The sequence below is a fragment of the Oratosquilla oratoria genome, chromosome 17 (genome assembly GCF_046742065.1).
Source record: "Oratosquilla oratoria isolate Oo_2021 chromosome 17, ASM4674206v1, whole genome shotgun sequence".
NCBI classification, from domain to species: Eukaryota; Metazoa; Arthropoda; class Malacostraca; order Stomatopoda; family Squillidae; genus Oratosquilla; species Oratosquilla oratoria.
Genome location: NC_134793.1, coordinates 18,554,730 through 18,579,099, shown reverse-complemented (window position 1 = coordinate 18,579,099; position 24,370 = coordinate 18,554,730). Strand labels below are relative to the sequence as shown.

The 24,370-nt window shown below is 43.8% G+C and overlaps 1 protein-coding gene across 1 annotated transcript in view; it reads left to right on the top strand.

The window, feature by feature from the left end:
* The window catches only part of LOC143034462 (putative G-protein coupled receptor Mth-like 10), a 92,734-nt gene that overhangs the window by 54,012 nt on the left and 14,352 nt on the right, over positions 1-24,370 (top strand). The window contains exons 2-6 of the mRNA XM_076200545.1: positions 1,463-1,744; positions 2,993-3,113; positions 3,574-3,683; positions 7,903-8,134; positions 10,939-11,017. Of these exons, the coding sequence (XP_076056660.1) occupies positions 1,475-1,744; positions 2,993-3,113; positions 3,574-3,683; positions 7,903-8,134; positions 10,939-11,017 (812 nt within the window). The 5' untranslated portion in view covers positions 1,463-1,474. The remainder of the gene's footprint in view (positions 1-1,462; positions 1,745-2,992; positions 3,114-3,573; positions 3,684-7,902; positions 8,135-10,938; positions 11,018-24,370) is intronic.

Genomic DNA, 24,370 nt, shown 5'->3' with positions numbered 1-24,370 from the left:
CTCTCTCTCTCTCTCTCTCTCTCTCTCTCTCTCTCTCTCTCTCTCTCTCTCTCTCTTTTCTCACAGTCCCATTCCACGCACACACCCAGAATACCATTCAGTAATAATGATATTAACAATGACAATAATGATGATAATAATAGTAGAAATAATAATAATAATAATAACAACAATAATAATAATAATAATAATAATAATAATAATGATATTTATGATAATGATGGTAGTAACAATGATGATGGCTATGATAATGCTGATATAATAGTATGGTTACACTAATGCTGATAGTGATGGTAATGATGATAGTAATAACGATAATTCATATCCGCGTTAACACCATAATGATTTTTTTAGTATTGTTATTATTATCGGTTCTTGCCTCGTGTTTCACTGGAAAGCCGGAGCCCCACAGAGATTGGCAGCGGTCCTCGACAACGCCCTGTCTATATAAACCTCTCTGTATATTATTGCGTGACGTCATCGGAAACGTGCTGGTCTCGCGTTCGCTTACCTGTGGGTTCGAATCCCGCACTCTTCTCTCCCATTCTCAGCAATATTACCTGACGGCCAAGCGCATGATAGGGCAAAGGTGACGGCTTCGGCCGCAGTTACTCAGAGCATCCTGACGTAGAATCACAGTAGTAAGAGGGGAGCAGTAGCCGGTTGTCATCTAGTCCGGGGACCGAATGCCAGCCCCTCGGGGCTGCACCTCCAATTGAGGGTGAAGGTGTTAACGAGTTTTGAAGACGGTCGGCAGGGAGATGATCATTTCTGACGTCCGTCCCTCAGAGCCATCAGTTGCAGTTCCTCGTCTTGCGTTGTTATTCCTATGTCGCCAGGGGATTTGATTCGTCTAAGGGAAAGCCAATTACACCCCCAAAGGATTAAAACCTATTTAGATTTTTTTTTTTTTTTTTTTTTTTTTTTTTTTTTTTTTTTAACAATCAAGGAGACAACACCCAACCCCACTTCAACGCTTCCCCGTTTGCATGTCCTTTTTATTATTATTTTTTTTATTTTTTTGAACAAGCAAGGAGACAACACGCAACCCCACTCAGGCTGTGTTCTTCTCATACATACACACACTTTACTCTCCTTTGGAACATGTACCTCTATTTATATTTCTAGCAGAGTTCAATATCAAATTAGTTAATGACACATTTCCTAACTGGTTGAGCAATGGGACAAGGGGTTTCAACAAGGGTGATGCAGACCATGGTCATCATATTAAGACGACAGGGCAGGACTCGTAGTAATGGATTTAAATTGGACAAATTTAGGTTCAAGAATGGTGTAGACTTAGCAACTATGAGCACTGAAAATATTGGTTGTTGTAAGAAAAGGTTAGATAACTTTATGGATGGTGATGACAGGTGGTAAAGGACATGGAACTGCCCAGTGTAAGCCCTATGGTCTCTTGCACTCTCCTCCATTCTTATGTTCTTATGTGTTTTAATTTCAGAATTTCGACAAGATGGCGGAACGGAGAACTCATCACTTGGTCCACCTCCTCCTTCTCGTTCTCTGGTCTTCCCTCCACATCGAGGCCAACCAGACCACGGAGTCGTCCTCGACCTCTTCGATCTCGGAGATCCCGGAGATCCCGGAGATCTCGACCTCGGAGTACGATGGACCCGTCGAGGCCGAGGTCCCCTTCTGCTGCGGGGCCGGACACATCTTCAACATGTCCAGCTTCGGCTGTGAGCCCTCCGATTCAGTCGCTCCTCCCGAGTTCCATCATGAGGTACGTCTACTCCTCCTCCTCCTCCTCCTCCTCCTCCTCCTCCTCCTCCTCCTCCTCCTCCTCCTCCTCCTCCTCCTCCTCTATTTACTCTACTCCACTCACTTCCTCCTCCTCCACTTCCTCTACGACCTCCACTTCCTCTACGTCCTCCACTTCCTCTACGTCCTCCACTTCCTCTACGTCCTCCACTTCCTCTACGTCCTCCACTCCTCTACGTCCTCCACTTCCTCTACGACCTCCACCTCCTCTACGACCTCCAACTCCTCTACGTCCTCCACTTCCTCTACGACCTCCACTTCCTCTACGACCTCCAACTCCTCTACGTCCTCCACTTCCTCTACGTCCTCCACTTTCTCTACGTCCTCCACTTCCTCTACGACCTCCACTCCTCTACGTCCTCCACTTCCTCTACGACCTCCACTTCCTCTACGTCCTCCACTTCCTCTACGACCTCCACTTCCTCTACGTCCTCCACTTCCTCTACGACCTCCACTTCCTCTACGTCCTCCACTTCCTCTACGACCTCCACTTCCTCTACGTCCACCACTTCCTCTACGTCCTCCACTTCCCCTACATCCTCCACTTCCTCTACGTCCTCCACTTCCTCTACGTCCTCCACTTCCCCTACATCCTCCACTTCCTCTACGTCCTCCATTTCCTCTACGTCCTCCATATCCTCTACGTCCTCCACTTCCTCTACTTCCTCCACCTCCTCTACGTCCTCCACTTCCTCTACTACCTCTACTTCCTCCACTTCCCCTACTTCCTCCACTTCCCCTCCTCATCTTCCTCTACGTCCTCCACTTCCTCTACGTCCTCCATTTCCTCTACGTCCTCCACTTCCTCTACGTCCTCTACTTCCTCCACTTCCCCTCCTCATCTTCCTCCTCCTCCTCCTCTCCTCCTCCTCTTCTCCTCCTCTTCTCCTCTTCCTCTTCTCCACTTCCTCCCCCACTTCCTCCTCCTCTTCTTCTCCTCTCCTCCTCCTCCTCCACTTCCTCCTCCTCTTCTTCCACCTCTTCTTCCACCTCCCGAATAGACTCAACGCTAGGATTGACCCTCTCAGTCTATACGAGTTTTTGGATGATGTTGATGAGAATGCTCATGACGATGATAATCAGAATGCCCATGATGTTTACATTGTAAATCTTGTTGATGATGTTGCTGTCATGATGACCATGCTTATATTGTTGATGTTAACTACTTAACCCCTCCCCCCCCCCCCCACACCAACTCCTTCCCCCGCAGAATGGACTCCCTGTAGAGTACCCCTTCGCGTACCGGGTCATCCCAGGATTCCCTCATTGCTCCTTCTACACGCTGGAACCCACGGAGAACCCCGGCGACGCCTTTACCATCCTGCCTGACGGTGAGTGTTCGATCATTCAAACCTGACCCACAGCGGACCACTGTGCAAATGCACCTTTCGATGTGCTAATGTAACTTGTGTGAATATTTTCTATATTCAGAACTAAAAGAAAGACGGGTAATTTTTTTTATACTAAATTTTCTTACTAAGGGACAAGATCGTCACTGTTGGGTGGGTTCTTATAGCACCAAAATACATTTCGCCGAATTACATTTCGCCAAATTACATTTAGCCAAATTACACTTCGCCAAATTACACTTCGCCAAATTACACTTCGCCAAATTACACTTCGCCAAGAGACAATTTCGCCAATTTTTTATTTTGCCCCCCCCCAAAAAAAAGAAAAAAAATTCGTAAAATTTCATTTCACTAAATCCTATACAATTTCTAGGCATTACCTGCGTTAGACTGAGTTACATTTACTTTTGCTGACCATCTCTCTCCCTTCGTGGCACTTCAGGTCGCCTTCAGATGACGGAATCGCCAAGTCACAAGTTCGAGCACGACCAGTATTGCCTCCTCCTCACCGCCCACGACACCGACGCTGTGGTCTGCTTCTCCGAGGGCGAGGTCAGGATAGAATTCTTTCTGCACGGGTCCCTTTCCCCCCATCGCTTCTTCCCTTGACTTTACAACCTCTGACCTGACTTGAACTGACTTGACCCTAACGTAATCTAACCTAACCCGACCCAATCTGACCTAACGTAATCTAACCTAACCTGACCCAATCTGACCTAACCTAATCTAACCTAACCTGGCTCAGTCTGACCTCATCTGACCTAACCTAACGTAACCTAACCTGACCTAACCCTGCCTGGCCTACTTTGTCTTAACGTAACTTCACCTAACCTAACCTGATCTAACCTGACCTAATCTGGCCTGACCTGACCTAATCTAACCTAGCCCAACTTGGGCCTAACCTGACCTAACATGATCAAACATAACCTGACTTGATCTGACATAACCTAACCTGGCCTAGCCTAGCTTAACCTAAAACCTAACCTAACCTGGTCTAACCTGATCTGACCTAATCTAACCAAACCTAATTTAACTTAACCTAACCTAAACTAAAGTAACCTAACCTTCTATGACACCTGTTAAAACTCAATCTCAGACAGATGGAGTGTCGCACGGACAAGAGCAAAGATATAAAAAACAAAAAACAAAAACATCGCGGACGGAACGACATGACGTCATCGGAAGTGCAGTGAAGGGGGAGGAGAAAGGGGGAGGTGGGAGGAAGGAGCCCACAGGGAAAGAATTCACATTTGCTTGTAATGTATAGTCGTCAATTTTAATCAACTGAACCCCCATCCCCCTGCTCTCCCCCTTCCCTCCCCTCCTCTCCCCTCCTCTCCCCCTCCCTCCCCCTCCCTCCCTCCCCCTTCCTCCTTCCCTCCCTCCTTCCCTCCCTCCTTCCCTCTCCTCCTCTCCCACTCCCTCCCTCCCTCTCCCTCCCTCCCCCTCCCTCCTTCCCTCCCCTCCTCTCCCACTCCCTCCCTCCCTCCTCTCCCACTCCCTCCCTCCCTCCCCCTCCCTCCTCTCCCCCTCCCTCCTCTCACTCTCCCTCTCCCTCCTCTCCTCCCTCCCTCCCCTCTTTTCCTCCCCTCCCCCTCCCCTCGTCTGCTGCTTCTTCCATTCGTATGCTTAGTACTGTGTCTTGCTGCATTGCTTCTGACCTAGGGCAGTGTGCGGGATACAGGGATGACCCGTCATCCACGAGGAGCTAAGAGGAGAGGAAGAGAAAGGGTGGTGGGTGGAAATGGAAGGGGTGGGAGTAGGTGGATGGCATGGACTTGATTACCTCCCCCAAAAAAGGAGAAAACGATGGACTGATTTTTTTATGCATTATATTAATAACATTATTATTATTGTTATTATGGTTATTACTGTTATTATTAGTTAAAATTTATTATTTTCATTATTATTATTGTTGTTGTTGTTGTTGTTGGTGATTATTTGTTATATTTTTTTTTACTCCATGTACTGTGTGAGAAAAGGTCACGTGGATTTGTTTGTGGCGTTGTCACCACCAGGCAGTGACCTCGTTTGCCAGCCATGGGGGTGGGGCGGGGGGGGGGTCAGCCATAAATCGTTCAACAAGTGAAGGAGCACGCTAATGCCGCCGTAAATCAAAAGAACACGGGAAGAAAAACACTGGAGAGATAGAGGAGGAGGAGGAGGAGGAGGAGGAGGAAGGGAAAAGAGAGGAGGAGGAGGACGAGGAAGAGGTAGGAGAAGGAGGAGGAAGGGAAGGGAGAGGTGACGAGGAAAAGGAGGGGAAGAGTTCGGAGGAGGAAGTAAAGGAGAGGAGGAGGAGGAGGATGTGGAGGAGGAGGTGAGGAATAGGAGGGGAGGAGGACGATGTGGAAGAGGAGGTGACGATTAGGAGGAGAGGAAGAGGATGGGGAAGAGGAGGAGGAGAAGGAGGAGGAGGAGGAGGTTATCGTTGTAAGATTACTAAACAAGAGAGTTCTGAAGATGTCTGTCGTTGCTAGTAAAACTGTTTGCAATGTGTTTACCTCCCCCCTCTCCCCCTCTCCCCCCCTCTCCCCACCGAGTCCATGTATTAGTTAAACAAAAACTCCTGACAAAGACTGGAACCAAATATTTTAAGGTCAGTTTACTTCTACTCGAGCAACTACGTCGCCTCAGGATACCAAAGGAACTGTGAATATCGTATCTCATCGGGTCGTAACTTTACGACATCAACATATCGTTTTACGACCTCGTAAAGCTAATCGTATCGTAAATATACGTTGTGAAGAAAAACACTCAACCCTGTGTAAAACAAGATGGTAGCCACTGTAGTACAGACGAGTATTTCCTAATGTACAGACATGAGCAAAACATTTGACGCAGAGTTTTTCATGATGCAAAATTCAAATTCTTTGGCGATTTATTCTTAAATCTATTCAAGAAAATTATCTAAGTGAAAAATAAATACTACTCGACAAAATATAATTATATTGACGTTGTAGCAAATACAGCTTGAGTCAAAACTTTTGCCCGTGACTGTATCTGAAGATGTTATGAAATACAAAACCTAACGACCTGAGTATAATGACGCATCATAGCAGGAATAAGAGACTGTAAGAGACCATAAGGCCTACACTAGGTAGTTCCATGTCCCTTACCACCTGTCATCCCTATCCATAAAGTTATCAAACCTTCTCTCACAACAAACAATAGTTTGAGCACTCACGATGTGGTTCCTAAGTCTATTCCATTCGTTAACTACTCTGTTGGTAAACCAGTTCTTGAATATTTCCTACCATTACTACTGTTTTGATATGATGACCTTGTCTGGATCACGCTTGTTAAAGCCCTTGGCCCATTTGAATGCCTCTATTAGATCACCCCCCACTCTTTGTCTTTCCAGAGAGTGCAAGTTAATGACGAGCGAAAAATGCTAGTAATCCTAAGAACAGATTAACAATAAAGAAAAGATTAGCGGTTGTATTCTTAAAAAAAATATATATATTTCCTTGTATAAATCTTGTATAAATCCTTGGAGAGGAAGTGTTTATATAAGGAAATATTTTTACCGTAATAATCTTACTCAGGTTCCTTAACGTTGAAGTGTCTTTCGTCCGAGTGAAAATACTGTGCAAAAACTTCAAATAGTCTTAGTTTATGAATGAAAGAAATAGAGAATTTTGGTGAACAAATAAACAAGGACATTACTTTGAGTGTACTATTAAAGATTTTTTTTATTTGAATATATTTGTTTATGTATTCATTTATTAATTAAATTTCACTTATTAATTAAATTTCATATATTTGTTTATGTTTGTCTTTTCTCGACAACTTATGGTCAAATGAAACGAAGCTAAAGAAAACGGCGCGAGAGAGATACTATATGACATCACAGAACTCAGATTCTTTTCCGTAGCGAGCGAACAGTCCTAATCTTGTCCCGACTTGAGGGGTAGAGACGCCACGCCGCAGCATTGTCAAGCTGTTTTCTATTAATGACTTTATTTTGGCTAACTCCAAGCGATACCACTGACATCTTATAACCACCTTTCTCAGAATTGTTGAAGACGATACCAACTTACTTAACTACCAAGGCCATTTACTGACGTTTAAAACATCCCCCCACTCCTCACCCCCCCCACCCGACCCTTGGAGATTTCGTGAGTACCCTGGGGTACGAAATACCCGAGGGGACGAACCCAGGGGCCCTTAGGTCGTTAGGGTCGGAGACTGTGAACGACCGCGCGCTAATGAGAACCAATGGGGTGGGGGTGGGGTTCGACATCCGGTTGAGAAAGAAGCACAATTGATGCTCTCTGTGCCAGACAGGCGAAGACGCCAATACACCAAAGATATTTTTTCTTTGAACTTTATTGGGACAAACTTTGGATAGCCGTAACTCAAAACTATTTTGGCGCCTTCGCCTGTCTGGCATGGAGCGCCTATTATATACATTCACATATACATTTCTTCTTAGAAGATATGTATATGTACAGAATATACGGGATGATTGGAAAGGGTGGTTGAGGGGAGTGAAATGGGTGGGAAAAGGCACTAGGCTACCTCTCTTTTAAGGTGGAAAAAAACCTCTTCGTATATAGAAAGACATATACACGTACGTATACATATATTACAATGGTGTGTGTGTGTGTGTGTGTGTGTGTGTGTGTGTGTGTGTGTGTGTGTGTGTGTGTGTGTGTGTGTGTGTGTGTGTGTGTGTGTGTGTGTGTGTGTGTGTGTGTGTGTGTGTGTGTGCTTATACCCCTGACCAGCCAAATGACAGGATCTGTCCATTTCTGTCCCCCGACAGGAATCCCAGTTCAACCATGTCGTCTACCAGATCCTGTACCCAGTGGGGCTTCTGGTGAGTGCCTTCTTCCTGCTCCTGGTGTTCCTGGTTTACTGTCTCCTGGCCGAGCTGAGGGATCTCCTGGGGCTCTGTCTCATGTGCAACGTCGGGTCCCTCTTTCTGGCGCAGCTGTCCACCGCCATCGCACAGCTGCACAGCGGCAGCATTACACGCATTCCCTGCTTTGTTATCGGTAAGTGCACGTCTACACGCATACACACATATATACATATGCATACATACATATACAATATACACGCACACCCACACATACACACACACACACACACACACACACACACACACACACACACACACACACACACATATATATATATATATATATATATATATATATATATAATACATTTATCAATAATGATTCATTTTAATTCTAAGCCGTCAACATCTAGAAACTCGAGGGGGCATACATGCAGAAATTGAAACGTGGTACAGCCAAGGACTCGAACCTGCGCTAGCACGTGACAAGAGATAGTGACTAATGTGTATATAATATATATATATATATATATATATGTATATATATACATATATGTATATATATACATATATGTATATATATATAATATATATATATATATATATACATATATGTATATTTACATATATGTATATATATACATATATACATATATATATATATATACATATATTTATATACATATATATATATATATGTATATACTTGATGACCGAACGCTTTCGTCTATTTAGACATCCTCAGGGTATAATAGAAGAAAACGCTCAGTCATCAATTTATTATTTTCCTTGGTGGTTTGTTTGCATTTTTAGAATCACGAGATCATGTGATTTCTCATGCATATATATATATATATATATATATATATATATATGTGTATATACAGTATATATATTTGTACATATACATACATATACAGTATATTCTCAGACTGATAGATAGTTATAGAGAGATAGGATGAAATAGACGCATATGTCTACATTCAGTTTGTTTAAGAAAGTCGAAATTGTCATTGATTGTTTTTGTATTTTGAAACATAAACTAACAGGGTTGAAGATGTCTGTATACTAGTGTTTTGATTGAACTATTGACGATACTATTTCGGTTGAACTATTAGTTATCGTTTGTTCCTATCCGATGTATCAGATTTGATATATTTGAAGAGTTTTGTCAGGATGTCAGATGATTCTTTTTTATTCTCAGTGACATTTTCCTTTATTCAAGAAAAACGACACGAATTTTTGTCAGTGTTTGTCCACTAAAAGAGTAGTTATAGATTTTCACATTTGAGTCTATATTTCCTAATTTTATGTATACACACGATTCCGGACATCCAACATGATCCATCTCGATGTATGAAATCTTTCGTTTTTTTTTTTTTTTTTTTTTTTCGGACACAGCCTCTCTCGTTCTTCTGTGTGCAAATTATCCAAAATTCTTTGATCACCACCATCGAGAGGTTCACAAGAGCCTTCGAGGTTGGGGGAATGGGGAGGGGGTAAGAGGGTGGGAGGGGAAGGGGGTGGGAGGGGAAGAGGGTGGGAGGGGAAGAGGGTGGGAGAGGAGCTGGTTAGGGCCCTGCTTCAACCACAACGCCACGCCTAAACCAGAAGAACTCTTGTCTTCATGCCAGAGAGCTTCTGAAGGTCCTCTCCTCTCTCCCCTCCCCCTCTCTCCCCCTATCTCCCCCTCTCTCCCCCTATCTCCCCCTCTCCCCTCCCTCCCCCTCTCTCCCCTCCCTCCCCCTCTCTCCCCTCCCTCCCCCTCTCTCCCCTCCCTCCCCCTCTCTCCCTCCCCTCTCTCCCCCTCCCCCTCTCTCGCCCCCCTCCCCCTCTCTCGCCCCCCTCCCCCTCTCCCCCTGCCCCTCTCTCCCCTCCCCCTCTCTCCCCGCCCCTTCTCTCCCCTCCCCCTCTCTCCCCTCCCTCCCCTCTCTCCCCCTCCCACTCTCTCCCCCTCCCGCTCTCCCCGTCCCCCTCTCTCCCCCTCCCGCTCTCCCCGTCCCCCTCTCTCCCCCTCCCGCTCTCCCCCTACCCCTCTCTCCCCTCCCTCCCCTCCCCTCACTCCCCTCCCCCCCCTCACTCCTCTCCCCTCTCCCCTCCCTCCCCTCCCTCCCCTCCCCCTCCCTCCCTTCCCCCTCTTCACTTCCTCCCTTCCTCCTCTTCCCCCTCTCCCCTCCCTCCCCCTCCCCCTCTTCCCCCTCCCCCTACTCATCCTTTCCCCGCCCTCACCTATCGCCTCTCCCCCTCTCTCTTGTATCTCCTCTCCTTTCTTTTTCCTCTTCCTCCTCTTTGTCTTCTCCTTCCTTTCTTCTGCTTTGGTTGTAATGGGATTCTTCTTCCCTACTAGTGACGTCATCAGAAACGTGTGTATGTGTGTTGCTTACACGTGGTGGTCCTCCATCATGAGGTGCAGCCCTGTGGGCTGACACTCGGTCCCTGAGCTGAGCCCAAGATCCCTCTGTATCAACTTCAACTGTATTTCTTACACCTCGGAGAGTTGGCAACCGGCGACTGCTCTTCTCTTCCTTCACTCACACAACACAGATACTTCCCAGAGACCTGTAGGAGGAACATGAGGACTGTTGCCGGTTACAGTGGGGCTGTGGTGTTTCCATTCCTTTTCCAAAAGAGAGATGACAAAGAACAGTGGAGTTATTTACTGAACACTTTGTTCTGTTCATTATAACATGAAGAACTGATGACTCAACTGTTGACGAGTGTTTTATACGTTCAAGAGGACAAGATGCAGGGATGACCATTCATCCAGGAGGAGCCAAAATAAGAGGGAGGGAAGAGAGTAGAGGGGAGTGGAGTATGTAGGGGATGGAATGGGTGGAAGTGGTTTCTATGCCTTTGTTTTTTGGCTACCTCCCTTGTAAGGGGGAAAAAGCCTTTGGTATGTGCATGTATATGTATATATGATTATTATTATTATTATTTATTATTTATTATTTATTATTTATTATTTATTATTATTATTATTTTTTTTCTTTTTAGCTTTGATGATTCATTTCTGGTTCCTGGCTGCCTTTTTCTGGCTCAGTGTCATCAGCTTCAACGTCTTCTGGACCTTCTGGTAAGTACAGACTCTTCGTTTTTGGTCTGAGGGGAAAAAAACATCCATCTGGCTGTCCTCTGAATGTAATGTCCGGAGATCAGGCAAAGGCCTCCGGGCAGCGGACAAGAGGAAGGAATGTCCTTTTTTTTTTTTTTTTTTTTTTTTAAGCTTTGATGTTAGCTACATAATCTTCATGGTCTTCAGGGACCAATGAGAGAGGAATCTCACCACCCCCCCACTCTCCGTGAGGGACCCTCGCTGTTGAATATATAGTCTTCCTGGTCTTCAGGGACCAATAATGTTACCTGCTAGTAGTGCTCCCTTGAGATAAAACTTCAAATAGACCCATCTCCCCCATCGGTGTTGCTGTAGATCGAAAAGGTCTCTTTATTTCATTCAGCCCAAAGACGCCCCCATGGACGGCACATGACCTCGGGGTTGAAGTCCAGGGAGGTTAGGGGTTGGGGGCTTTCCCCCTCAACTGAATAAAATCACCCGGCGACGGGTAAAGTAGAGAGACACGTTGATCGAGGGACGGCTGAGGAGACGGATTCAATGACTGTTCGGTAATGATCCAGGAACGGATGCAAGGGCACTGGGGGGGGGGGGGGAGAGGATGACCTGAACCCTGTTCCTCCAATCGTGGAGGGGCTGCCCTAGCTCACAGGGCAAAGGTGACGCTGTTGGACAGTGCCTAAACGCCTACTAGTGTAGGTGTCTCGCCTTGTCAGTAGAATGAGATTTCCCCCCGTGGTGGTAATGGTAGAAACTATGTTGTTGTTTTTGTTTATATTGTTTTGTTTATATTGTTTTATTGGCTACTTTTATCATCCTCCACAATTACCATCATTATCACCTGTGTGTGTGTGTGTGTGTGTGTGTGTGTACGAACTATTACGTATATATATATATATATATATATATATATATATATATATATTATTATATATATATATATATATATATATATATATATATATATATATATATATATATATATGTATGCATGTAACTACAGTATACATGTATGGACAGTATATATGCATGCACGTGCCGTGTATATGTATGTATGTACTGTATGTATGTATATATGTATGTATGCACTGTAGTGTATGTACGCGTACAGTTGTTGCTTCGAAGGAATGTAGTTGTTTTTATTGACTACTTTTATCACCCTCCACAATTATCATCACTATATAACCTGTGTATGTGTGTGTGTGTGTGTGTACGAACTGTTACGTATATATATATATATGTGTATATATATATATATAATATATATATATATATATATATATATATATATATGTATGCATGTAACTACAGTATGCATGTATGGACAGTATATATGCATATACGTGCCGTGTATATGTATGTATGTACGCGTAGAGTTGTTGCCTCGGAGGAATGTAGTGTTGAAGTTCGAATCCCACCGATGCCACCAGAGTGTAGATTTGTTTGTAGTCTGCATTGGGTTTGGAGACGTTGAGACAAACGAAGTTGTGGTTTGTTTTCTTTATTGTCTCCGCCTAGGATGAACAACATCTCAAATCACTTCACGAGGAAAACACTGGCGTTGCCAATGGAGCTATTAACATACAGATTTAAATGGTGGCTGTTGCCAAATAAAAAAATTGTATATATAATTTATTCTCTACCATCTACTGCTTAATCTACTTCTACAATGTACAATACACGAACTGAGTATGGGCACTCTATATTCATGTATGCATGGAACATATATTAAAAATTATATCAGTCGTATGACGACTTGCAGTTGGCAATGGTGGACGCAGGAATTCTTCCGCGCTCGGCCGAATGACCACGGTGAGGTCCGACACAATAGGAGGTCGTGCGGGAGTTCTCTGGAAAGGTCGTGATCTGACGTGCTGTAGATAAAATGCTTGCGTGTGCGCGTGTACACGCTGGGTATTTAAGAGATTGAATACTTCAGTCATCTTCCAACATATGTATACATGTACCCACAGTATGTATGCATGTATATTTGTGCAGTATATAGTCATGTACAGTGCCCACCGTATGTATGTATGCTTTATATGCAATATGTACAGTACGTATCGTACATATGTATGCATTCGTACATGTACACAATGTCTATGTACATGTATGAATTGTGTATGTGCACACACATGACGAAAACACGATTTGTGTCCTTGAACTCAGGAATAATGTCGATCTTCTGTATGATAGACCCCGCCACTCCCACACACCCACCCCTCGTCCCTGATCCCCCGACCAAATGGTTCGTGACTGTGTGCACGTGGGCCTATGGTTGTGCGCGCGCGCGCACACACACACACACACACACACACACACACACACACACACACACACACAGTGTTCGTCTTTCATTGATGAAGACGATCATGGCTTTGGGTTTAGATTTTCCAAAGTCATGAACTCGAGCTTGTCTTCGATTAAAGTGAAGGAGATTTGCGCACCATTGTCGTCAGTCTCACTCTTTCGTCTTTGCCTTTCGTGATCCAGTGGCAAGACGGAATCGAGACGAGAGGTTGGGATCCAGTGGACGGCCAACAGCGTTTTTGTGCCTTTGCTGTGTCCCATTTACGTTCCTCAACGATTTGCTGGCTCGCCTTTCTGCCCGTTGAACCTATGTAGTGGTTTCGTCCGCGCAGTCCATCGAAGCCAGGCTTTTCTCTCTCTCTCTCTCTCTCTCTCTCTCTCTCTCTCTCTCTCTCTCTCTCTCTCTCTCTCTCTCTCTCTCTCTCTCTCTCTCTCTCTCTCTCACACACACACACACACACACACACACACACACACACACACACACACACACACACACACACACACACACACACACACACACACACACACACACACACACACACACGTGTATGCTAATTCGGCCTCAAGTGTATTGCCAGGATTGCTGTCGAGGGACGTAACCACAGGATGTGACGTCATGTCGCGTTTTAGCCTGGATGAGGATTTATCACTGCCTCCGTGACTAACCATTGGAGAACTTTATGGATGGGGATGATAGGTGGTGACAGACATGGAACTGCCTAGTGTAGGCCTTATGGTCTCTTGCAGTCTCCTTCATTCTCATGTTCTAAGGTTATCTGAACCTCTTCATTCTTTGAAGGCCCGTTTCATTGGAAGGAGGGGAGGGGGGTTCGTTTACCTCGCTTATCCGAACACTCGCCTCCTATGTCCGAACGCTGTGTGGTTTTACTTCGCGTATCCGAACAACCACTCCCATATCCGAACTCCCTGTGGAGTTCCGATCGAACTTGGGCAGAAGCTGTCGTGGGTCCTCTGGCCAATTTCTTTTCGAGTTCGTGGGCCGAAGTGTCTTCGTGGAGTTAAACGTCTGCGAGTAGCTAAGATAGATCCTCTTCAAATGTTCTTCAGATACCATTTAGATGGTCTTTAGGATCTCCTTTAGATGTCCTTTAGATGATTCGTAGGATGTCCTTTAGATGTCAATCTGTTCCTTAGATGTTCTTCAAGTGTTCTTTAGATGTTCTTAAGATGTCGTTTAGATGGTCTTTAGGATGTCCTTTAGTTAATTTGTTCTTTAGATGTTCTTCAGGTGTTCTTCAGATGTTCTTTAGATGGGTTTTAGGATGTTCTTTAGTTGTCAAGCTGTTCTTCAGATGTTCTTTAGAATGTCCTTTAGATGTCAAACTGTTCTTTAGGTATTCTTTAAGTGTTCTTCAGATGTCGTTTAGATGGTCTTCAGGATGTCCTTTAGATGTCAAGCTGTTCTTTAGATGTTCCTCAGTTGTTCTTCAAATGTTCTTCAGATGCTGTTCCTGTGTACACGTGAACAGGAAGCCATAAGAGGAAGTCGTAATGAGAGTCGATAGAGATGTTTACCCAAGCGGCCCGTGGGAACTTCACAAACACGACCTGTTAAGTGTTATTGTATACTGGTAGCGAGTACCCGAGCTGTTATGGACGCCATTATTGTGATCACTTTTTTTTATTTGTTTTTATTAATTTATATTTTTATTTATCCCTAGTTATTTATTTGTTTTTGTGTATTTACGTATTTATTATCTTTTATTAATTTATGTACTATATAATTATGTATTTATTTGTTTATTAACATATTTGTTTATTAATTTTTTTATGTATTTACGTTTTATTTTTTTTATCAATTTATCTATCATATAATTATACATATTTGATTATTAACGTATTTATTTATTCATTTATTGATTTACTTCATTTATTCATATTTAATCATATTTGAGATTTTCCCTGCCCACTCCCATTTCCAGTCCTGGGAGTTCAAATTACAATTCCCACATGGCCCCCACTCCGTGGGTCGACATGACGTCATGGATAGAATGCTTGAGATGCCCTTCTTGCCCACACCCACACTTCCTCCCACTCCCTGTTGGCCCCAACAAGGAACAAACGCCTCTTTCATGGTCAGAAGTCTTCTCGTGTGTTTACCTCATTGATATGGACGTTTCTCTTCTTCATCAGCGATGAAAAAAGGAGAGAGAGAGAAATTCAATAGAGAGGGAGAGAGAGAGAGAGAGAGGAGAGAGAGAGGGGGGAGAGATAGAGAGAGAGGGGAGAGAGATGTATAGAGAGAGTGGAGAGAGAGAGGGGGAGAGAGAGGGAGGAGAGAGAGAGAGGGGGGAGAAAGAGAGAGAGGAGAGAGAGAGAGAGGGGAGAGAGAGAGAGAGAGAGAGAGAGGTGGGGAGAGAGAGAGAGAGAGAGTGTCGATGGAAAGTGTGTCTTTGTAAACTCCCATATGCTCGTTTCACACGTATCGACTTTTCGCCGTGCGCTGTCCACAACACGACGTCGTGCTCTCAAATAACCATGGGTGTCTATGGGCGCTTTCATACGTAATGACCACATGAGAAAGCGTCCATAGACACCCATGGTTATTTGATAGCACGACGTCGTGTCGTGGACGGCGCACGGCGAAAAGTCGATACGTGTGAAACGAGCCCCTTTTTGTTGTTTGTTGTTGTGGAATGTTGCTTCAGGCGGAAGGAGGACTGAACCCATATTTGCCAAAAATCTTTTCTGCCTCTAATCGTATGTAAATGATGATATAATATGTTTTTCCACTTTAATTGAATTTGCAAATGTCGGGGGGGGGGCGTGCCCCCTTGCCCTCCCCCTCCCCCCTCCCACCCGCCCCAGGGCCATGCCACGGACTTGAAATACACACACACAAACCCACACGCGCGCACACACACACACACACGCACACACACACACACGCACACACACACACACACACGGTCATATATGAACTCTCATCCGGGAGGGTAATAGCTGTCGCTGACGAGTCCAACACGTGATCCAAGATCATGGTGAATCGCACAAATGCGCGCGCATGCACAAACACACACACACACACACACACCCCATGGCGCTGTGGTTAGAGCTCTGGCCTGCCACTACGGAGGTCCGGGTTCGACTCTCGCCCGGGGCTGAAATAATATCAGTATCGCAGCGCTGAGGGGTGTTACTCCAACTCTCGTGGGCGGGGAGTTGGGGGTGTGTGTGTTTGTGCAAGGTAATAGCATTACCCATAGATCGGACCTACGAGCTCTGAGCTCTCTTCCAGGAGGGAAATAGCTGTCGATCACGAGTCCAACACGTGATCCAAAGACCAAGTGAATACACACACACACACACACACACACACACACACACACACACACACACACACAATAATATGTAAATATATGGTCCATATTGGGGTGGGAGAAGGGTGTGTTCGGCTAGGGATGAAAATGGGATCCCACAGAGACGACGAAGGTGGGAGTGAGGGAGTGAGGGAGTGAGGGAGTGAGGGTGGGAGGGAGGGAGTAAAGCCCATGAGGATTCAAAGGGCATTAGGGGAATTTTAGATAATCTGAGGGCGGATATGAGAAAAGGGGACGTAGACATTGTGTGTGCGTTTGTGTATAACACACACACACACACACACACACACACACACACACACACACACACACACACACACACACACACACACACACACACACACACACACACAATACTGCCTATAGATCGGCCTGTATCACAGAAGGGTGGAATGGGATGGGAGGGGGGGGGTAAATTTATCACGGAAAATGGGGGGGGGGGTGAATTTATCACGGGAAAGAGGGGGGTAGAATCATCATGCAATTGGGGGTTAGTTTATAACAGACTCGAAGGATCCTGGTTTGCAGTTAGCATAGTACCTTAAGGCGACGACTCCCTCTGGCCACAGTTCAGCGCCTCCTTGCGTAGACTCCTCAGTGTCTACACAGAGGAAGTATAGACTTTTTTCCCAACAGGTCCCTTCCCCGAATTAAGAATCACGACTAACTTAACCTAACCTAACCAAGCGAAACCCAACCAACCCAACCTAATCTAAACTAACTTAAACTAACCTAAACTATCCTAAATTAACCTAAATTAAACTTAACTAACATTGACCAACCTTAACTAACCTAAACTATTCTAAATTAAACTAGCCAAGCTATACCTACCCCACCTCTCCGAACCCAACTCATAACAACCTATCCTAACCTAATCTAACCTAAGCTATCCTATCCTAACCTAACCTATTCTAACCCGATCTATCATAGCCTAACCTAACCGAACCTAGCATATAACCTAACCTAACCCTCTTTGATATTGTTAAACAAGACAATAGCCCGTTGAATGCCACATTAACAAGAACCACAATTTTAAAATTATCGTGAAGGGAAAAATTATGACGTCACCCGAGGTGCAGTGAAGGGGTGGGGGAGGGGGAGGAAGAGGGGAAGGGACCCAATATACCCGAATTCGGGAGTGGAGGTTGGGTAAGGGGACCTGTTAGGAAAGAAATCTCTTGTTGTCGGCATAATGCGCGTCGCTTACAACGGACTTACCACCCGCGCCATCTAGGAGATGCACCCGGTACTAACGCGGCAGAGGAACGAGAGGGCGTAGTGAAGTTTCCAGGGATTTTTTGCCTCATTATCTAGGGAGAAAACTGCTAATATTCCACACGCTGTCGACATTTCCCCCCCCAACGTCCTCTCATTTATTGTCATCAATTTTCCACCAGGCGACAAATTTTGAGGACGGAGGGGATGGGGGGGGGAGAGGATGGAGGGGAGGGGGGAAGGGAGGGGAGGTAGGTCCAGGGAAATGACGGATAGAAAATTAGAGAAGGGGAAAGGAAATAGACGGAAGAAGACAGAGGATATGCTTGATAAAGATATAATGTATGTGTGTTATATATATATATATATATATATATATATATACATATATATATACATATATATATATATATATACATATATATATATATATATACATATATGTATATATATATATTTATATATATGTATATATATATATGTATATATATATATATATATATATATATTTAGCGAGAGAGAGAGAGAGAGAGAGAGAGAGAATGAGAGAGAGAGAGAAGGGGAGACAGATATAGAGTGAAATAGAGATAGATGGAAAGAGATAGAGAAGGATAGAGAGATAGAGGGAGAAAGATAGAGAAGGATAGATTGAGAAAGAGAAATAGATATTGGTAGATAGAAGGATAGATAGAAAAAGAAAGAGTCACAGAGTCTGAGTTGGACGGTGGCTTGGGTGGGACGGATACGGCTCTCTCTCTCTCTCTCTCTCTCTCTCTCTCTCTCTCTCTCTCTCTCTCTCTCTCTCTCTCTTTCTTTCTCTCTTTCTCTCTTTCTCTTCCTCTCGTCCCCGTTCATGGGAGTCAAAGAAAAGAAATATTCCCGTTTGTAAATTCCTTTGTATCTCCTTCGAAGTACCAAAATTGAACGAAGAGATATATTTTTCTTACAAAGTCGACTCAAAAATGTCGTAGAAATATGATGAAGTTCCCCCCCCCCACAAAAAAAAGTCCTCATTGGCAGCTAGGAAATTAATTCTAGAACTTCAGATAAATAGAAAACTCTCTAGGACTAGTGAGGGCAGCCTAGATTAAGCACGAGAAAAATCGTATTATGTAGATTGTCGACCTGTTGGGTGTATAGATGTGATGGAAGATGCTTATGCAATGCTGTTTGGTCACATGTAGGACAAATCACCCCCGGACAAAAAATCCCCAGATTAAAACCCCCGGACAAAACATCCCCGGATTAAAAACCCCGGGCAAAACACCTAATATGTTTAACCATTTTTGTTTCGTTCGTGGTATGTTTTTCCCGGGGGTGTTTTGGCCGGATACCATTAACTCGTCCTCTTCTCGAATTGAGAAATTCCATTATTCGGAAGGAAAACTTCCGAATTTTAGAAAGTGTCCGGAAAATTTTCCGTTTCGAATATTCGAAGATTCTGAAGTAGATATCTCCATGAAAGAGAACTACCTACCCATTAAGTTATGTATGTATCTATGTATGAATGTATGTGCAGTATGTATGCATGTATGTATATATGTACAGTACGAATGAATGTATTTATGTATATATGTATGTACACTATGAATATATGTTTGCGTAGTATGTACAGTATGTATGTATGTACAGTATGCATATATGCATGTATGTATGTATGTACAGTATGTATGTATGTATTTATGTATATATGTATGTACACTATGTATATATGTTTGTGTAATGTATGTACACTATGAATATATGTTTGCGTAGTATGTACAGTATGTATGTATGTACAGTATGCATATATGCATGTATGTATGTATGTACAGTATGTATGTATGTATGTACAGTATGCATATATGCATGTATGTATGTATGTACAGTATGTATGTATGCATATATGCATGTATGTATGTACAGTATGTGTGCACGTACGTATGTATATATCTGTCTGTCCATCTATCTCCCTATCTTTGGTTGTAGGTTTGTTTTCATTTGGAATTTGAACTCGTTCTTTCCTTTGCCAAACCAGACACTTCATCTCTCGAATAAAGGTCAAGAGGATCTTTCGCATTTTTCCTCTTCTTCTTAATCAAAGGTATTGTGATGGATTAGAATGGATCCTAAAGGCTCAAGAATGGATTACGAAGCTGACAGGTGACCTTATGGCCCGGCAAGAGATCGTGGAAGCTGTGGGGGTATCACAGCAAAACACTCGCGTGTTCATTAAGACATCTAGATGTGGTACAATCGCCAAAGAGAGGGTATTATATTTTTATTTTGTTTTATTTATTTGTTTATTGTTTATCATTATTATCGTGTTTTTTTTTCGTTGGCGTGTGTGGCTGATAAGGTTATTTCCATCTTCATTATGATTCAGCGTGTGGGTAGAGGAAACAACTTCGCCAACCGTGTAGTCATTGAATGGAATAAACTTCCTGCAGAGGCAGCGCAATGTAGCACGGTTGGAATTTTTTTAGATACATTTAGACAAGCACCTCGGCAGTATGCTGTAATGCCTGCCAATTGTTCGCTTGTTTATTTCCTTCTTCGTTTATCTATTCATAGCATCCGACCTAGTTATGGACCAAAAGGTCTCCTGTCGGCATGCTCTTCCTTGTCCTTTGTTGTTGTTACTCCCGTTGCCGAGGGTTGACATGGAAATTAATAAAATCGTCTGACGGCATCTAGAAGAAAAGGTAACGTGCCAAGTGGCACGGGAAGGGACGATATAGGCCTAAACCCTTTGCTTTTCTTTTTTTTGGGGGGAAGTAATGTGTAGGACACAACTAAATGTCACTTGCGTAAGAGAGAGAAGCAGAGAGAGAGGAGAGAGAGAGAGAGGAGAGAGAAGAGAGTGAGTGTGCGGGCGCGTTTATATGCAAGTGTTTTTTAAATAATTCATGTGTTGATATGGATATAGCCCGACGCACCCTTGGGATGCAAAGATAGGTTTGATGGCGTCGACCCCAGGCGTATCTTCCAGGAAATATATTCAGCAGGTTTTTGGAAAATTATTAGTTTGACCTCGTCTGGAGAAAAAAAAAAAAAAAAATATATATATATATATATATATATATATATATATATATATATATATATATATATATATATATATATATATATATATATATATATATATCGTCCTCCGAGTTCTAGGACCCCCGAAGACTTCTCCATCCAATGATGAATTTCGTTCTTACAGCGTCTACAAAACTTGAATTGGAAAATGCCATGCGAGGGTTATGGTTGTAAAACGTTTTGGTAATTATCTATCTGAAACGTTTAGAAAGGTTCTCAGGAGCGAAACGTTGTGGTAATAGTGATGTCTGTGGAGGTACAGTAATACCCATGCGAGGATTACGGTTGTGTTAGTGGTAAAACGTTTTTGTAATAACCTATCTGAAACGTTTAGAAAGGTTGTCAGGAACGAAACGTTGAAGTAATTATGGTACAGTGTTTTTTTCCGGACATGTTGGCTGACAGGACTTCAGTTTCTTTTAATAAACTAAACTTGGGTCTTGTCGAAGTCCGTTTCGGTAACGCGATCGATTTTGAGATGTAAGGCGCATTTTGTGGGAGAAACGCGACCGTCTGATGCATAAGTCAAAGATTTAGCCGCGGCCCCCGTGTCTTAAAGATGACCCCAAGTCAGGCTGACCTGAGAGCACCTGGAACACCAACTTTCCCGAAAGCTTCAGGAGCTTTCCCATAGATTAGCAGGACCTGTGGAAATTCCACGGATGTTCAACTTTGAAGTCTTTCGAAAGAGTCTTTGAAGTCTTCCGAAGGAGTCTCCAGTCCCCCGAGGGAGTCTTAAAAGTCTCTCGAAGGAGTCTCCAAAATCTCCCGAAGAAGTCTTCAAAGTCTCACGAAGGAGTCTTAAAAGTCTCCTGAAGGAGTCTCCAAAGTCTCCCGAAGGAGTCTCCAAAGTCTCCGAAAAGAGTCTTCAAAGTCTCCGAAAAGAGTCTTCAAAGTTTCCCGAAGGAGTCTTCAGTCTCCCGAAGAAGTCTTCAAAATATCCCAAAGGAGTCTTAAAAGTCCCCGAAAGGAGTCTTCAGTCTCCCGAAGGAGTCTCCAAAGTCTCCAGAAGGAATCTTAAAGTCTTCCAAAGGAGTCTCCAAAGTCTCCCAAAAGAGTCTTTTAAGTCTCCCGCAGAAGCCTCCGAAGTAGTCTTGAAGAGTGTCAATTAACATGGAAAGCGTGATGCACACCATATGTAGTTAGGAAGGCACTAGCGTAGTAATATCATGATATTGAAGACCCTTCGCGAACGCATATCGAAAAGAGTTCTCGACTTCGTAGTTCCAGATCGACGATCATCCGTAGCTGTAGAGGACAATCCTCTACAGCAGTGGTTTCAAACGGGGGGTCCGCGGACCTCCGGGGTCCCATAGAAGTTCACAACGGGACCCACTTGACGAAATCTAGTGGGAATTAGCGGATGGAAAGCGATACAATTCGGAGTTATTGAGAAAGGTGATAAACAGTAATCCATAGGAATGGTTCATAGGTTCCTCCGTTCATCCATTGAGGAAAAGGATCAGTGAGACTTTCTGTCTATAAATAAGGGATTTAATTGTGTGGCCAGCACCCTCCCTCGGGTCTTTGACGGTTTTCACAGTTCCTCCTTGGTCTTCAGTGAGGCTGAGACCTCAGCCTAAGACCCCCAAGGAATCCAGTCAGTAGTGCTCTAAGTCTCCTTCCCAAACCTCACACTTCCTGAGAAACAATTTAAGCTAAGGAACCGTATTCTGAAAAGTTACTTAAGTGTAGAATGCCCTGTGACCAATGTCAGTGACCTGTAAGTGACGGACGTCATATAGAATCATCTCCCTGACGCACATTTCCAACCACCGTCAGTAGCCTTGCGGTCACTGCTAAGTACTACACTGGCTGGCATCTCTTACGATATAGTAAATATTTACATCGAACATTAACGACACGAGCAAGTTTACGACATCGCCAAAAGAACTCATTCAGATCGTAAACTTACGACCCAAAGCCATACGACGCCCACAGAGAAAAAGAGGAAAACGTCAGATGCGTCGAAGGGTCTTGACGTCTCGAGACGTCTGACTTCGTCGTTTGCATGAGGTCGAGTGTGTCGTCCATGGGGCTATTTCTATGCTCAGCACCCGGGCCTAGAGGTCCCTTGAGGCACTTCTGATCTGGGTGACTTCTCCTCCGCCCTCAGGAACTTGATGACCTCGATCCCTTTCAAGAGGGAACCACCTTCCCCACCCTTGCCCCCCGCACCCCCCCCGTCCTCCCAAAGAAATATAAAGAAATGAATACATAAGTACATGAATAAAATGGATGAATGAATAAATAGATTAATGAATAAATTAATTTATGAATGAATGAATGAATAGAAAGTGGCCACTGAATTAGACGTCGTGCTGTAACACTTCAGGGGGACCCCAGATTCGTGAGTAGAATATTGCGTGTGTGTGTGTGTGTGTGTGTGTGTGTGTGTGTGTGTGTGTGTGTGTGTGTGTGTGTGTGTGTGTGTGTGTGTGTGTGTGTGTGTGTTTACCTAATTGTATTTTGCGGGAGAAGAGCTATGCTCGTAGTAACCCTCAGTTGTATCTCTCCGCATCTATTTCTTTCACTGTTTTCTCTTTCAATTTATTCCATGTACTTATCACTCTATGTGGACAGCTATTCTTTTTCAGATCTCTTCTGTAACTGTCCTTCTTAGGTTTCTTCTTGTGTCTCCTTGTATTTCTATTGTCCCATTTAAGTAGATCATCCCTGTCAAGGATTTCCATCCCTTTCATAATTCTATATATGATATCAAATCGCCTCTTTCTCTTTGCTCTAGAGTTAATAACTTTAGTTTGTCCAATCTTTGTTCATATGTCAGCATACTGAGTGTTGGTGCCATCTTTGGTAGTGCAGTGCTCTTTGAAATGTTTCTATTTTTTTTTTTTTTTTTTTTTTTACTGGGTGTCCATAGTGTCTCTAATTTTGGCCTTATTAGTGTAACTAGGATTTTCTTCATCTCCTCGTGTGTGTGTGTGTGTGTGTGTGTGTGTGTGTGTGTTTTGCTCCTCAGGAAATCCAAGTGACAAGCCTTCTTTCAGACCAAAGGTTCACTCGAAGCTGAATAAAAGCGCCTGGCGCCATCCAGAGGAAAATCTTCTTCTTCTTGTCCTTCCTCTCCTTCTCCTTCTTCTTCTCCTGCTCCTCCCTCTTCTTCTGCTCAGTCTTCTTCTTCTTCTCCTCAGTCTTCTTCTGCTCCGCCTCCTCCTTCTTCTGCTCCTCCTCCTCCTTCTTCTTCTTCTTCTTCTTCTTCCTCTGCTCCTCCTCCTCCTCCTCCTCCTCCTTCTTCTTCTTCTTTCTTAAGATATATATTTTCGTACGGACCAAAGTACAAATTCTAGAGCACATAGTTGTTGTGGTCGTCTAATTATAGTTCGAGATATTATATTCGTATGAATCGAGTTACGAAAAGTCGGCCTTATTAACACTAAAACACGAAATTCGTGTGACTGCA